Here is a 16,481-nt window from a genome sequence, read left to right as displayed (position 1 = left end):
CCCCATGTTTTATTTACACCTTTTCAATAGTTCCTTTATTAAAGACTTTTCGGCTTAGCCTAGTTGAGTGCTCCCTGTCTTTCTGATGGAACCTGACACGGCAATTTGATGAACCAATAGGTAATGTTTTAAGGTACTATATGAAAAGAGTCATATGAATGTTACAGACAGTAACGTGTTTTGCTGAAGAAGCTGAGAGAGAGAGAGAGAGAAATCTCCATGGCTTGGTGTCCAGGAGAAAGTGAGATATGATCTGCAGTGAAAAATGATTATCAAAGGGACTCAAAGAGTGAGGAAACAAGGTCAACACGTGTTCCAGGGACGGTAGTAAGACAAGCCAAGTCTGACTCAGATCAGTTTGCGTGCGAATTCCACAGAAACACAATAACCTTATAATATTAATACTGAAAATACATCTTATGTGAAATTCTTCACTTTCTTAGCAATTTCTTTCTCACTCAAGAAAGGAAGTTTGAAAATTCGTGAAGATGACATTATTGAGATGACTGTGGATGTGCTCTCATTTCAGTACTTTGGTATTATTAGTAACAGCGTGCTTGCTCCATAACTATGGCAACATATCATGACTGAAAACCTTTGCTGTGTGCTATTAAACACCGCATTAAAATGTGCACTTTAGTGTGCTTAATTAAGAATCAGCTTTGTTAAAGGTTAACTTAGTAACATGCAGACTCTTGGGTTCCACTCACCAGAAAGTCTAATACAGTAATTCTGAGGAGGGACTTAAACAATCTGCATTTTTTAACAAGGCATGTACCTGATTCTTCTGTAATCCACATAAGGAGAAACATGTTTGTAGACAATAAGCGGCATTAAAGGCTTTCAACCAGAGGAATGAATTAATGACAGTGGCCTTTTAGAAAGATTAATCAAGACACGAGATAGACAGGATGTGGAGAGAACAGGACCGGAAGGTTAGGTAAGTAAAGACTGTAGTATGTAGTAGTCCAAATAGACTGAAGCGAGCCCCTGGCATGAAAAGACTAGGAAGAAAGGAAATGAAGGGGAGGGGCAGACCTGAGCAACGTGAAGAAAGGGCAAGGATTTTTTTTTTTTTAATTTAACGCCATGGTGTGGTGATTTAAACCATGTTGACAAGGTTTGTTTTTTTTTGACACTCTTATAAAAATGTAGTGGGTACTAATTCCCCTCTCCTTGATTGTGAGCCAGCCTTAGTGACTCTAAGGAACAGAAATTGGCTCCAGCTGCTAATGGCTGTTGAAGCTAGGATAGAAAAGGTGATAGGGCTTCCTTCTTGCTCTCTTGGATCACATGCAGTTGGAGCCCTGAGCTGCAGTGAAGTCCAGTCACCCAGGGAGCTCCACGCGGCAAGGTAAGAAGAGATACCCAAGGAACTTGAGCTGTTCTAGTCTTCAGCTGTTTTGAGTCTCCCAATTCAAGTATCAGACTTCTAAGAAGCCTAGTTCCAACCGCCATTTAAATGCAACATCACTAGGTATCTTGAATCAAAACCAACCATCTGAGAAGTTCTTGATTTCCTGACCCATAGAAAGCATGTGAGATTATAAATGTTGTTTTAAGTCACTAAGTTTTGGGTGATTTGTTATGTGGCAATAGTACCTAATTTATATGGCAAAGTAAGTGATAATTCTGATTTTTTCTTTGTGTGAAATGCGGAAATTGTCATTTCACTTTGTATAGGGCAATTATAAAAATCTCACCAATCTCTTAACTTTAATGGTCATTTGTAGTCACAGCACATCGCAATAAAAATAAGTGAATAATCATCTAGTAATATATTCTCAATTTCAAAACCTAATTATTAAATAATTATAAGCAAGCTTCTAAGTCAATAGTTTCCTATTTTGAATGAAAGTGCTAATGCTTAGGAAAAAATGTATAATTAAAATTAAGTCACTCCTTGTTATAGAGTACAGTAAATCAAATCTGCCCCCCCCCATATAGGAACAGCAAATCAAATTATGAGTCTTTCAAATCAATCCACTATGCAAGTAGGATGATAACCCTCTGAAGACTAATTTTCTCTGATCTCTAAGCTTTTATAAAAAACTAAATGTAGTCGAGAATTTTTCATATTTTCTCTTTCACTCAAACTCTGAACTTAACTCTATTTTTAGATTCTTTTTAAATGGCAAAGTTGAGGTTAAATTACAGATACTAGAGAAAATCACTACTAGAAAAAGAAAAGAGTTTAAAATAGTCACATATACCTGTCCCAGCAGGTCTTGCCCTTTTTTTTGCCTCCCAACGCATTGATAAATGGGATTCACAAGGGCCGTGAGTGCCCATGGGCTGCACCCCCCTCCCTGGGAGCACAATTCCTGGAGCCTTTATTTCTCACTCAAGAAGCCTGAAGGAATAAAATGAGTAGGAGTGGCGTTATTACAGAGATAATTTATTTGACATAAATACTCCCCAAGCACTGGTGAAAGCTAAGGTGTCTTGGGGGATAGGGGCCTTCAAAGTCCCTTCTTTACTTCTCCTCTGACCACTCTACTATAACCCAAGTAAAAATGCTTAGTGCTTGCTATGACTAGACATCAATGCTTTAACTAACAACATGACACCTCAAAACTATGAATATCGTACATCAGAGAATAAACCATGGTGAACTGCTGATTTAAACAAGAGTTTGGATCGGTGTTAAAGAAGCCATTATTTCAGTTATTTCCCAAATGATCTCTAATGCTACAGTCAGACAGACTTAACTCCCTGGTCCATGATTCCTTAAGAAGGATATGTGCACACCAGGAGCATGGATCAAGATAAACTGGAGCACAGGAATAAATATTAGATCTCCCATTTAAATTAACTTTTAAAAATCTGAGAAGTAGGAGAAATTAAGCTTCCCAAATATTTAATATATAGGTTGATTGAGTGATCCTCACTAGGTCAGACAGCTGTCAGTCATCTGTGTAGGGTCTACCTATCATTGTGAGGTATTTTTTTGTGTGTGAGTGACAAGCAACAATTACCATCAGACACAGCTGTGACAAGGGGAGGACAAAAGGCACTGTGGGGAATGGACATCAATGCGTTGGAAGGGCCAGGCTGGGGTAGCAGTGGGAGGGGGGCTGCCGTGAACTAGAGAGCACCTACACTGTCTAATGACAGCAGCACTGCTCAGATGTCGGAATGTGGACTGGAAACAACCAAATCTTCCAAATTTCCAGGACAAGGCAGAAATCTGCTTTTTAACATGAAATCTCTCAATTTTAGAATTTGGTGGAAATTAAAAAAAAAAAAAAGTTTGACGCCCACATTTAGCCTGAGTACTTCTCTAGTCTGTGACCTCAAGATTAGAGACAGATAGTGACCTAGAATCTGCATCCCCTCCCTTGGAATCTTAGCTCTGCCTTCACTTGCTGGTGTCTTCAGGCAAATTTCTTAACTTGTCTGAGATTCAGTTTCCTTACCTGTAAAGTGGAATAACAACAGCTAATGTTGGGGAGTAAAGGGATAGCACATTACAAATCAATTCTAAAATGTGTGTATATAAATTTCTAGAAACAATATATTTTGCTTACACCAAAAACAAAATAAAAAGTATAGGAACAATGGAAAAATCAGATCAGTTGGACACCAACTGGTCTCTATAAATACAACAGAAAGTAAAAGTCTGGATTTTTGGGACATCTGGTTCACAGGAACATAAAATATATTTTATTATACTTGGAAGAAAGCCAAAAAACATAATCATCAAGGAAGTTCTGCACAGGTCCCAAACCAGACAGCTGGGGGCACCAAACCACTCCCATGTGAAAATCCATTAAGTGGTACACAAGCCTAGCCAGGAAAGGGAAGGAGGCAGCTCTGTGGGACCACTCTTGAGGAGGGAGAAACTTCGAGGAATCAAAATAGGGTACACAGCATGAAGGGAATTTTGGTTTTGTTTAAATATGTAAATCCAAGATGCGTACTGAGAACACCACCACTAATTAGTGGGCTTCCAACTGCTTTGGTCCCCGCAGTGTGAATGTTCCAGGACTCCTGCTGACAGGTGAATAGGGTGGTTTCCAGCCATTTCTAGCAGGAGAGAAATTTCTTCCAATAGAGTCTTACCTGGAACCTCCAAACATAAAATAAAAGCAGAGCCGTTCTGGACTGTCTTAACACCTCAAGACAGTCTCTAAAGGCTCTAACAATAGATATATAAAAAAAAAAAAAAAACAAAAAAAAAACAGCCCCTAGAAGAAATCTGAAGCCCCTTTTGCCTTCAAAATCTCTAACAAAAAGGAGGGAAGAGTTGGTGAGGGCCCTTCCACTGTAAAAATCCATAAAGTTTTTATCCTCAACATGTCGAAGAGTAATGACCACTTCCTTTGGTTGAGCGGTTGCTATGAGCCATGAGTTGTGCCAAAAACTGGTACTGACCTTATTTAATCTTAACAACAATCCTGTGAGGTATGATTATTCTCATTCTTCAAAGGAAAACATTTAACTTTCAACAGGGTCAGTAAATTAGCCAAAAGCACATAGTAAATGAGAGCCAAAATGCACTGTACTCTGCTGGCATTATAGCCAATGCCACTGATTTCTATGAGGACCTGAGACATTGAACTCAGCATCACTTTTTCTATAGTTACTTGGTTCCTTCCTTTTCTGGATATCCATGTTTGTTTATTTATTTACCACTCCAAGTCAACAAACATTTAATAGAATCCACTATAGTAAGAGAATGTGCTAAGTTAGCAGGGTGGGTGTGCAGGTCAAGAAAGTGGTCAGTGGTGAGAAAGGAAGATGAATGGAAGGAAGTTTAAAACGTGAAAGAGGCAACTCTGCTCTAAAGAGAAGAGAGTAGGAGCCTGTTTAGGGGAGAGATAGGCAGATACACTCATAAAGAATAATTCTACAAAGATCAACTGAGCACTAAAAGGAATTGGTTAGAAAAAAAGTAGCTCATTCATAATAATAGCAAAACTATAAACAACATAGGGGCAGAGCTAACAAAAAAGGTACAACTTTTCCATGGAAAACTATACAACTTTATTTACTGAAGAACATCAAGCAAGACCTGAATAAACGGAGTTATATGGCAATGTTTATGGATGGGAAGATGTCAGTTCTCTGAAAATTCATCTGCATGTGACATAATCTATATTGAGATTTAAATAAAAATGTGAACGGTCTTTTATGGGTGAGATAAACTGATTCTAAAATTCATAAAGAAGAGTTAATGTACAGTCATAGCCAGTTTAGAAAAAAAAGAAGGGGAGGGGGTTGTTCTTTGGACATCAGGCTATAATTTAGAGTTCTACAATTAAAACCATGATATTGATGCAGAAATATACATACATTCAAAAGAAGTGAGTAGAGAAACCATATAGCAGACCCATGTCTATACAGGAATAGGTCATTTCAATGGGGAAAAGATGTACAGTCAACAAGTGATCTTTGGACCCCTGGATACATTTTTCATATCCATTTAAAACATACAATATAATTCTATCTCTACTTCACACTATATGCAACAATTAATGTAGATAAATACCTGAACCTTCAAAATAAAACTAAAAATAACAGAAAAAATATAGAATATTCTTATGAGACTATACTAAAAAGTAAATGCAAAAGCTAAAAGTAAAATGCTAATAAATTTACCAGATTAAAATGTAAAACTTCTGTAGGACAAAAGATAGAATATGATTCAATAGGAATCATGTTTCTCAACTATAATTGAGAAAAATATAAGTGGAAGAAAATATTATCAAGATATGTAGCAAAGGATTAATTTATAGAATGTTCAAATCAATAATAAAAACACAAAGAATCCACCATAAAAAAGAGGGCTGAGGTTATGTTTGGTAATTCTCAAAAGAAAAGAAACAAATGGCCATTAAACACATTTTTAAAATGTTTCAGTTCACTAGTGATTAGGAGAATTCAAATTAACATAGCAATACAAAAACATTTTTAATCCATTAAATAACCTAAAATAAAAAGATCTGAAATTAAGTACTGGTGAGATGTGTGGAAATGGGGAAAAGGTAATTATAAATTTATAAGAACACTAATATATTAACAAAATCTTAAAAATATATTTACACACACAAACACACACACACATGCGCGCGCAACCCTTCCCTCTATCCTAGAAAGTCCATTTCTAGAAATATTCCTGAGAGATATTTTTGGCATATGGGAAGAGAAATGTGTATAAGAATTTTGGTTATAATGCTGTTTATTATACCAGAAATTTTAAAACATCCTGAAAGTCTACTAATAAAACATATTTATAGAATGTAATATTATGGAACAGTTATAAGAATGGGTTAGGTCTATAAGTATCAACCCAGGTACAGCTCAGAAACAGAATGCACAGGGAAATAAGTTATGAGATGATACAAACAGCACTGAGAAAATAGAGTAGGTCACTGTGAGAAATAGGAAGTAGCCTAGTATGTAGAACGCCTATGGAGATACATAAAATTAGAAAATCAGCTGGGGCCAGAAAGTTGAAATACTAAATATATGTGTGTACTTAAATATAGATTTGGTATAGGTTTCCCTCCTCCGTTTTCAATAATAGCACCAGAGAGTTCTTATTGGCTTTAGCTTGTTTACTGTTCAGTTAGTAAATCCTCAGTACAGAAATCTAGCTTTTCTTCCCACTCCTATCCAATAGAACATGAAGGTCTACAACCTTTAAGAAAAACACCTTGCTTAGGTTTTGCCTGTGGACGGACTCTGGGCTATTGAGTGAACTCTTGCCTAGGCAGTATATTCAGTTGGTGATGAAGAGATCTTTGACTTCCCACTCTTGCCTGTCTTGGTTGCTTTCCCCTCACTAATCTGTTATCTCATTTCAACATCAAGCCAAAGGTTAAAAAAAAAATCAGGTAGGAAAAAAGTACTGTAAAACGCAAGGAGGAGCACAGGAGCCACATGATGGTGATAAGAAGTGTTCATCTCCCCGCCCTTTGAAATGGCAACCCTGAGAGTGCAGAGCTCAGGGCTTGGACTGAGAAGTGAGGGTGGGAAGGAAAGATGGAGCTGTGGACAGCATGCCACTTGTGGTGAAAACTGCTAGCTGTCTCTCAAAATCTCCTTAATAGCAGCTCTGTAGCCAGGACCATGCCTGACCATGACACTATATTTCCCAGCCTTCGCTGCAGTGAGGATATAGTCATGTGACCTAAGTTCTCATCAGCGGACTGTAAGAAGTGATGTGTGCTGCCTGGGGGTCTGGGATTTAAGAAACTGAGCCTGTACCTGTCACTATGGCTGTAGGCTGTTGAAACAATTTCATTACAGCAAAACACAAGAGGAAAGAGATCTAGAATAACAAAAACTGATCAGAGCCAGCCTGAACCAAAATGGCATTGAATCTGACCTCCAGGAGACCCTGAACCTCATTATACCCTGATTATATAATACATGGTCATGCTAACCACCACACCCGCTGGCACCATGACAGGTCCCACTCGGATCACGTAAGGGAAGAAAAGGGTTGCTGGCTGGCTCAATTCTGGGAACAGATTGGCCCATTCCCTGAAAACTAATGCATATGCCTGCAACATGGAATGACTACACTATATGTATATAAAGCTACCTTATAAATCTTAGTAAATATTAAACCCAGCTTGTTTTGCTGACCTGATTTTTCTCTCAAAACTAGAGTTCACATGTTAAAAGTTTCTTTTCTAAGTATACTTTACTAGAATCAACAGGTTCAGTTCCTGTGTAAATGTAAGAAACAGCCTGACCTCAGAATCCCACTAAGCTGACAAAAATCAGATGGCCAACTCAAGGACGCTGACCATCAAGATGCATATTGGGACCAGCGAAGACACTGCCTGCATGTCCACAACCCTTTCCCATGATTTCTTTGGTCTGTTTTTCCTTTCCTCCCACCTCATAAAAACCTCTGCCTGCACTAAAATGTTAAGTTGTAACTGTGATTTAGTAGCTCCCAGCTAGTAGTCAAAGTTATGCATTTGGTAATGAATCAAAGGATATAATTAACCCTGTGCTTTCACCTCTGGCCAACTGAGAAATGCTGATGCTGGCAATAAACCACAGATAGGTAATTGAAGCCAATTGAAGGATAACATCAGAACAAAGGGAGTAACCCTGAGCAGGAGCGGTGTGATTCCCCTTCAGCCCCTTCCCCCTTTCTCCTGCTTCCTTCTCTCAAGAGAAACTACACATTCACAGTCCCCCTGGGAAGTTTCCCTCTCCCAAATTCTCACCAACTCCCTGTAAAAATCGCTGGCTTGACCACAGATTAAGATGGATTTTGAGGACCAGAGTCGTTCCATCTTCTTAAGATGCCGGCTGTCGAATAAACCACTTTCCTTCTCACTAGCACCTGTCTCACAAGCTTGGCTTTCATTGCGGCAGGCAGCTGAACCTGGCTTTGGTTTCATGCCTCCCCCTCATTATGTCTCCACCCTTTAATAATCTCCCCTAGACTTCTCTAGAACCAGAAGTTGATCTGAGTCCAACTCCCACTTCTCCATTCTCTGGTCATTGAATTAAAAGTTATGCTGCTCACACCAAATGGAGAAAGAACCCTTAGATGGACAGAGGGTCCTACTGGGGGCCTGGAAGAGCCTAGATTAGTAACATACCTTCTGCATTATTTTCCTCCTTCCAGCCATCTGGAACCTGGCCATGGCAATGACCTAGCTTTCATCACACAGATGTTAACCATGTTCCATGGCAGTGTTTCCAGTGTGTGCTCTTGAGACCCCTGGGGATTGCTGAGAGCCTTTCAGGAAGGCTACAGGTCAGAACTACTTTTACATCAACACTAAGAAATTATGTGTCTTTTTCACTGTTATTCTCTCACAAATATACAATAGAGTTTTCCATGGGTACATGAAGTGTGATATCACAGCAGCTGGAATGCAAAAGCAGACTAAGAATCCAGCTTTCTTCTATTAATCCAGAACTCAAAGAGATTTTAAAAAATATAAAGCACTGCCTTTTTTACTGCTTTGTTTTTATTTTTGTGGAAAATATCATTGTTTTATTTAAAGTGTGTTATTTATGTTACCTGCATGGATTTATTATTAAGATAAATTATTAAATTTTTTAAATTTCTGTTTTAGTTTCCTATATGGTAAATATCAACAGATAGAGCTCATGTAAATGAGAGCTTTTTGAGATCTTAAATAATGTTTTAGAAGTGTAAAGGGGTCTAGAACCAAAAAACTTGAGAACCATTGCCCTATCAGTTGGAGGAACCATGACTTGGAAGGAGCCCACGGCACTTCTGAATGAATGTGAGAACTGAAGCTGCCCTGCTCTCTCTCACAGTGAGGCTGTTATACGTTTATGTGTTATGTCACTATATCATTTTGCCTTTTTATTGTAGCATCTTGTATTTACTCTGAACAATATATATATAAACAATAGTAATACAAGTGGGATGCTGCTATATCTAAAACTAACATATGTGGCATTAGTTTGTATGGGCAGTAAGGGCATATATATTTTAGGTTAGAAAGTTGATAACCCTTGTTATGTCATTGTAACATATTTGGTACAACTATTACTTGTGATAAATTGGAAGGCAGATGATGTTCCTATGGAGCCCATAGCTAGAGAAGAAGTAGCTAGAAAGAGCTAGAATGTTAGTAAGAATTGACTGAACTCTTGCATTTAACAGCATATTACTATAGGTAAACCCAAGAAAAAATTGTTGACCAGTTTGCAAATAGATTAAAAAGTAAAGAAAGGTTGAAAACACAAACTGCTTATATACCTCCAAACAGAAGACAAAGCTATTATTGTTCAAAGGCCTCCCATTAACTCCCCCTTCCACTTCCAAAAATAAAGGAACCAGCGTTGAGTCAAAACCCAGACTATGGATGTTGTCTTCTTACCCAAGCCTGTTTTTTTTTTTTTTTAATATGGCCTCAAGGTAACTGCTATCAAAATGAGAAAACAAAGAAATAAAGTAGTTTAACTACTATGTACAGGAAAGAACTTTGGGTGTAGTTACAGGCAGTGGAACTAACTGGACACAAAAAGAGAAGAAACCTACCATATTTTTGAGGAAATGGTATTACCTAAGTAACCAAAAGCTTGTATTTTTTCAAACTAAAAATAGCTCCCAAGGAGTGTAATCACCAACACGCCACTTTGACGTGGCTATGCAGGACAACACACGACAGGAAATACTTCTCAAAGGGCCAGGGGCCTCAGAAGAGAATGGACAAAGAGTTACTCCATGAAAGCAGAAGCAGGAGTTGCCAATGGGCTAGCCCAGGAAATCACTCCACTGCCCGGGCAAGAACCCTCTGCAATCCCTCCCTCACACCATTTGTTATTTGCTGTGGTTCAGTAGGCTTACAGCTGTTTGTATGGAAAATCATACAATAACTAATAAATAATAATACAAGAATAAACTCTCTGTTTCACGTACTCACAACTTTAAACCCACTTTTGTCTACCTTGGATAGTGTCAAACTTCCCTTTTCCCAAGAAGAGCCTTTATTTCACTCCTCCTGCTCTTGTCCTTTCGCTGTTTATTGATGGCAGGGAGGGAAGACAAGTTGATGTTTAGTTTCTAGGTGGCTGAGGATGGGGAGTAAACTGGGACCTGACAGAACTGAACTGTACATCAAATAAGGAACAGTCAAATGGGACAGTTGTGAAGGACAAGGTATGAGATTGGGGCTGTTCCTGCTTTGTATCCTTAATAATGAACTGGTAAATATAAGTGTTTTCCTGAGTTGTCCTACCAAATTGTTTTAACTGAGGAGAGTGTTGTGGGAACCTCTGAATTTATATCTGGTTGGGCAGAAGTATTGGTGGTTCCTGAGACTTGTGAATGCTGTCTGAAGTGGGGGGCAGTCTTAGGGACTGAGCCATTAACCTGTGGGGTCTGCGCTAACTCCAAATAATGTTGGAGTTGAATTCAATTCTTGGAAACATAGTTGGTGCTGGAAAATTGGAGAACTGGTGTGGGACATCCCCACACATCTGGTGTCAGATATTGGTACCAGAAAAAAACGATACCCCAGGACCTTAACTGCACATAGGTTGTGCAGCAGTCAATGACTGACCCTGACACTCAGCTTTACATAAGCACTTCAGCTTTGCTGCCGTACCTCCGGACTCCTGCAGTCAGCAAAGGAGGCCTCGACCTCAGGTACCATGGTACTGCCCACAGAGGCCGAGAACCTCAAGGCTGGGACAGTGCCAGCCTAAGAAGATGTCAAGTCGATCTTTTCCAGACTCAGAGTGTAGTTGAGAATAGCACGTGCAAGTGACTTCACATTCTCAAGGGAGATACCAGATGGTCCTATAGATCTTGCTAACAGGTATCCCCAAACGGTTCTGTGACTCTTGGCCCACCACCCACATCCTGGCTATATAAGAGAATGGGGAGATTGGTCAGGTGTCCGGAGAGAGCTCCTGGAGAGTTATATATATTTGACCCCTTTTCTCCTACCTGCCCCATTATACGCTACATGAGGAAGAATTTCAGGATTCTGAGACATCACTTTAGGTTTCTGAGCCTGAATCAGGCCCAACCCAAGGATAGCAGAGATATATTAAAATTTTTTAATTAATTTTTTCCCCAGCTTTATTGGGGCAAAACTGGGGAGTGTGCTTTTTAATACCTGAAAATGATACTATCTGTTAATGTTTTTAAAGTGACCAGGAAAGCTATGGGATATCCCTTAGCTATTATCCAGAGGAGGAGAGAGAGCCATGATACAGCATGTTTGAAAGGGAATAGAAAAAGTTGAATATCTTTGTATGCCTGTGCTTGCCAAGCACATCTCATTCAATATACAGGGTGGGGACCAGGTTTGGGTGGGAATGCCTGTTGGCCTTGCTGTGATGCTTCCACCAGTAGCTAAGAATCATAGGGAATGGCTGCCATAGCATTTTCAATAGCCGTATCATGTGGCAGCAAACAATGTATTTTTCTAGTTTTTTTCTCTTCAAGGCCAGAGCAAGTAGAGCCAAGCTCTTAAACTGAGTAAGCACGAGATGTTCTGGACTACCTGTGGGAGGAGGAAACTTGAAGAGGAGAGAGATGCTATAGCACAATAGGTGTCCCAATGCAGTGATGCCGAAGGTTCAAAGAAAGGCTTTATGAAGCTATCTTCTGGCCTTCAACTACCTAACTCCACACTTCTCTCATATGAGACATAAACTTACATCTTATTTGACTTACTCGTCTCTTATATACTATCTATAATGTGTTAAATGTCTCTCTAAATAAGTAAAAAGATTAAAAAAAGATAAACAAGTCTGTAGAAATATGAGCAAAGAAAACCTGGTAATTCACACAAGAAAGTAATACAAATGGGCACTAAGTATCTGAAACTATACTTAATCTAAGGAGGAACTCAAGACATGTAAATATGAAAAGTAAAATACCATTTCTTACATATTAGGTTGGCAAAATTTTCAATATGAATTATATCTGGTTGAAAAGAATAAGAATTATATCTGGGAGAAACACAGTCTCTTATTCAACATTGATGGGACTATATTTAGACTTTTTTGCAGGACAGTGTGGAAATAACTATGAAGATTAAAAATGCATGTGTATGTGAATATGTGTACATGTGCATGCATGGGTGTGTGTTTTAGTGTTTAATGTACAGAAAAAAAAGGTCTGGAATATATATAACAAGCTTAAAAGTGTTTTTATTAGGAGAGGAGGGTCAGTGGAAGAGAAGAAGGGTATTAATGAACTTTCACTTTTTATACCAGTACTTAAAATTTTTATAACCATTCATTATTTTGTAATTAAATATTTTAAATGAAAAATTAGTTACACTAGTTTTTCAAAGATTAAATAGATATGTAAAATGTTTTCATTGATTTATTCCGTTTAGAATATGAAGAGTATGAAGCAGGCATAATCTACTCAATTTTGAGTAAATTTTGGTAACCTGAACCCTACTTTGTTATAAGTAGGCAGGTTAGTATTTCACAACCCAAGGAAGAGGGCTGCCTTAATTGGTAACAGGCAAATACAGGTGGGCAGTACTGAGTAAGGCTTGTTTTTAGTAAAGATTTAAAACACAATCTCAGGGAAAGATTTTGTAATAAAGGTGACAGAGATTAGCGTTTTTAATAAAAATAATTAATCTATTGTTATTTTTTGTCTTTTCTTTTTGTCAGAGACTGCCTTCAATTTTTAAGCTTGTGCACTAAGGAAATGACTTTCTGCCACCTCCTACTGACGTACTTGCCCATTTTCAGACCAGAATCCATTCCAAGTGTAAGTCTTCCAAGAAATCTTTTAAAAAACATCTCAAAGTTTTAAGTACAAAGTAGGTCATTTAAGATATGAAAAGGTATTCTTACTTGGTCCTCAAAAGATAAAGCCTGGGCAACATCTCTTGGAAATCCATCAATAACAATGCCCTCTTCATCAGGTATCTGCATCAATTTTTGTTTTATCTCTGTAATTGTTGTTTCCTTTTGTAAAGAAAAGAGGGTGGAAAACCACAGGCAAACTTAGTATACTCACAACTAGCATAAAAACTACAGAATTATTTTTTTAGAAAGCAAATTATTCAGCAATACCTGTGGGGCCAGTTCTCCAGTTGTAATTATTTTGGCAATAAGACTCCATTTCCTGTTGCTGCTGGCACTGTGGATCTTCTTTCTTAATAGTTCTCCCACTGAAATGTATTGAAATCCATAGCGTTCTGCGATTTTCAAACTTTGAGTACCCTTTCCACTTCCTGGACCGCCTATTATTTAAAACAGGCAAAACTGTGACCTTCTGTTACAGTAAGAAACTCCCTTTTATACAACAACTACCTTCATCTTGAGATGCAGCTTCTAGACTAACAGTACCAGGGTGGGTAACTGTTGGCATTTTCAATCCCCTTCCTGAATGCAGAGCAAGTGTAGATTAACCAAGGGAAGGGTAGAGCTATTGTGATTAACTGCATTAGATGAAAGACAGTTTTTGCTTACAGTTGAGAGAAACCTTCACCATTTTTCTATGTAAACACGTTTTTTTCCTCATAAAGAAAGAAAAATCTATGGCATACAAAAGACAATGGAATAACAGACGTATTTTTTTCATGTCAACAAAGACTTAATGTGCAATATAACAATTATTTTTCAACCAAAGGCAAACCAATATTGACATGACTTATTTAAAAATTTTTATAACTTTTTCTGATAATGCATATTCTTGCCTTATCATCTTTAATTTCAAAAGAAGGTTTATGCAGTAAATATACACAGTAAATAAAATAGATCCAGAAGGTAGAATAATTTTACAGAACTCACGATAATTTTGATTTTGTGATACATTAGTGTGAAATAATCAACGTTTTGCAATATAACTCAATACTAATCATTGGTAGTTGTCATTTATTTTTAAAAACATAAGCACTAAAATAATTATAAATATAGGGCTCAGACTTTACGTCCAAATCATGTCAGATTATTTTAGTTAATTTATATTTCTAAATAACCTAGATGAATTAGAACTTAAAGTATGAACTAATTTCAAAATCAAGCACATAGCAACCAGCCCAGTCTGATTTATTTGCTGACAATTATCAAAATGAAATGTTTTCAAATACTTAAGCATAAATTATTGACTGTAGACAAAATCTCATGAAAAGTCAATGTCTAATAAAATGCTTTGGTAATATTCACTGAAATATAATTTTAACTTATTAAGCAATATTGAAAATAAAAATTCAATAGAAAAGTGAGTTGATGTTCTACCTACTAATTCAGTATATTGAGGGTTATTTTTGCATGTAGGTCATTATATATAATTATTTAGTAAATATTTTTTATTCTTGTTGCAAATAATGTAAGTAAAAAAAACCCACAAGTGTTTTGTTTTGTTTTTTAAAATAAGAGTTCGAATTGGGTAGACTTAGTCAGCCAAGGCTTATTTCTCATTAAAAAATTTAATGTGCAGGTATCTAAAATCAACTAATATAATGAGAACCATTTCTTAACTCCAGTCCCAAATAGTGTACCTAACAATATCTGGCTTTCACCTTTTTACTTTTTTAGTAAACTTAAGGTAAGAATTTGTTTTTATTTTTGATCATTCTCTTTCTAAGAATCTCTAAATTCTATCCTATTAAATTAATGTTATGAACTATTACCAGGTTAAATTCATTACTTTGCAAATCAGAAGTTAGTTTTGGTTTTAAATAGCTGCTCTTAGCCTATTAACCTATGGACGAATCATGGATTGGCTTGAAGAAAAAAAATTATATGACCACTCCATCAAAAAATTCAATCTGATTTGATCCCTGAAGAATGAAAGTTATTTTTTGTAAACTGTATTTTTACACTTAATCTTACAGACCATCAAACTAATATATTATAAAGTCCACTGAATTAAAAAAATCAAACACTAAGAAAGTTCTGGCACCTACACAGAAAAAAATAGTTTTTTTGTCATCTAATGGAGGCAATAGCAGACAACAATAAAACAAAAAAATTGATTACCACAATTGACAGCGAATAGCATTAACTTATTAGATGAGTTTGGTTACTGACACTTCCTAATAAATGAATTTTACTTTCTTCTTTCTGAACTCAGAGTGAGCTTAATTTTGTTCTATTTACTTATCTCTAATAAATATTAGGATCCATCTAACTCCTGGATTTTATAATTACATTAACATAAGAGAGATTAGTATCTGTGCCAAGAAGGCACCTTAAAAAAGAGTTCTGAATCTCCAGAAGGGAAATTCTGTTATTTGGATGTAATACAATGTAAATATCTGTACCTCCCCCATCAGTTTTCCATGTAGGAAAGTAAAAAATTATGAGGTTCAGGCACAATTATTTTACAATTCCTTAAAAGTCATAAAATTTCCCTACTTTTTTTAGATAGCCTAAATTTTGGCCTTTCCTTTCTTCTCTTCTCTCAGTCTTCTAAAAGTTATCTATAATCATTGGTTTTGTATCTCTTTTGTAATACATAAAATGTTACAATACAGCGCACAAGTCTAAAATAAAAAGTCACACCCTTGGGAATGCAAGTGGATTTTACAGAGTTAAAAAAAAAAAAACCTCTGAAGTGGAGAAGATTTGAGCATTTCTATTTTCTCGAAAGATCTTGGTTTATTGAAATATTTTAATCATTTTAATATAAAATTCACACTCATAAAACATTCGCCTATGGGCTGTTTTACACAAGAACAATTTGGTATTACATACATTTTTTTTTTTTTTTTTTGGTCAATCAAGCCTCCTTCGTTCATTCCATTTAATTATAAATGGTAAAATAACTTCCAGTTATTCTGTAGCTCTTCTTCTAATAAAGCATTAGAAGAATGCTTTGTCTTATTGTGAAGGGTCTCAAAATTTTAGGCACACACTCAAAAATTCCATTTTCAAGAATAGATAGAAATTTATGACACTGGTGACTCCATACACTATAAGAATGTTTTGACTTTTGGAAAGTCGATTTCTATATTTTCTATTACATTATTTTAAACAATTCAGGGTTAAATATGTTTGCAATTTCATTTTCATTACACTTAGAGATATACAAATGT

At 36.7% G+C, this 16,481-nt stretch overlaps 1 protein-coding gene across 1 annotated transcript in view; it reads right to left on the bottom strand.

The window, feature by feature from the left end:
* The window catches only part of AK5 (adenylate kinase 5), a 197,097-nt gene that overhangs the window by 166,146 nt on the left and 14,470 nt on the right, over nucleotides 1–16,481 (bottom strand). The window contains exons 4-5 of the mRNA XM_090269636.1: nucleotides 13,513–13,682; nucleotides 13,291–13,404 (exon numbers count right to left, since the gene is read on the bottom strand). Of these exons, the coding sequence (XP_090125762.1) occupies nucleotides 13,291–13,404; nucleotides 13,513–13,682 (284 nt within the window). The remainder of the gene's footprint in view (nucleotides 1–13,290; nucleotides 13,405–13,512; nucleotides 13,683–16,481) is intronic.

This window comes from Furipterus horrens, unplaced genomic scaffold (assembly GCF_987537825.1).
Source record: "Furipterus horrens unplaced genomic scaffold, mFurHor1.1.pri manual_scaffold_3, whole genome shotgun sequence".
NCBI classification, from domain to species: Eukaryota; Metazoa; Chordata; class Mammalia; order Chiroptera; family Furipteridae; genus Furipterus; species Furipterus horrens.
Note: the sequence above shows the minus strand (reverse complement) of the source record. Positions and strands in the feature narration are given on the sequence as shown.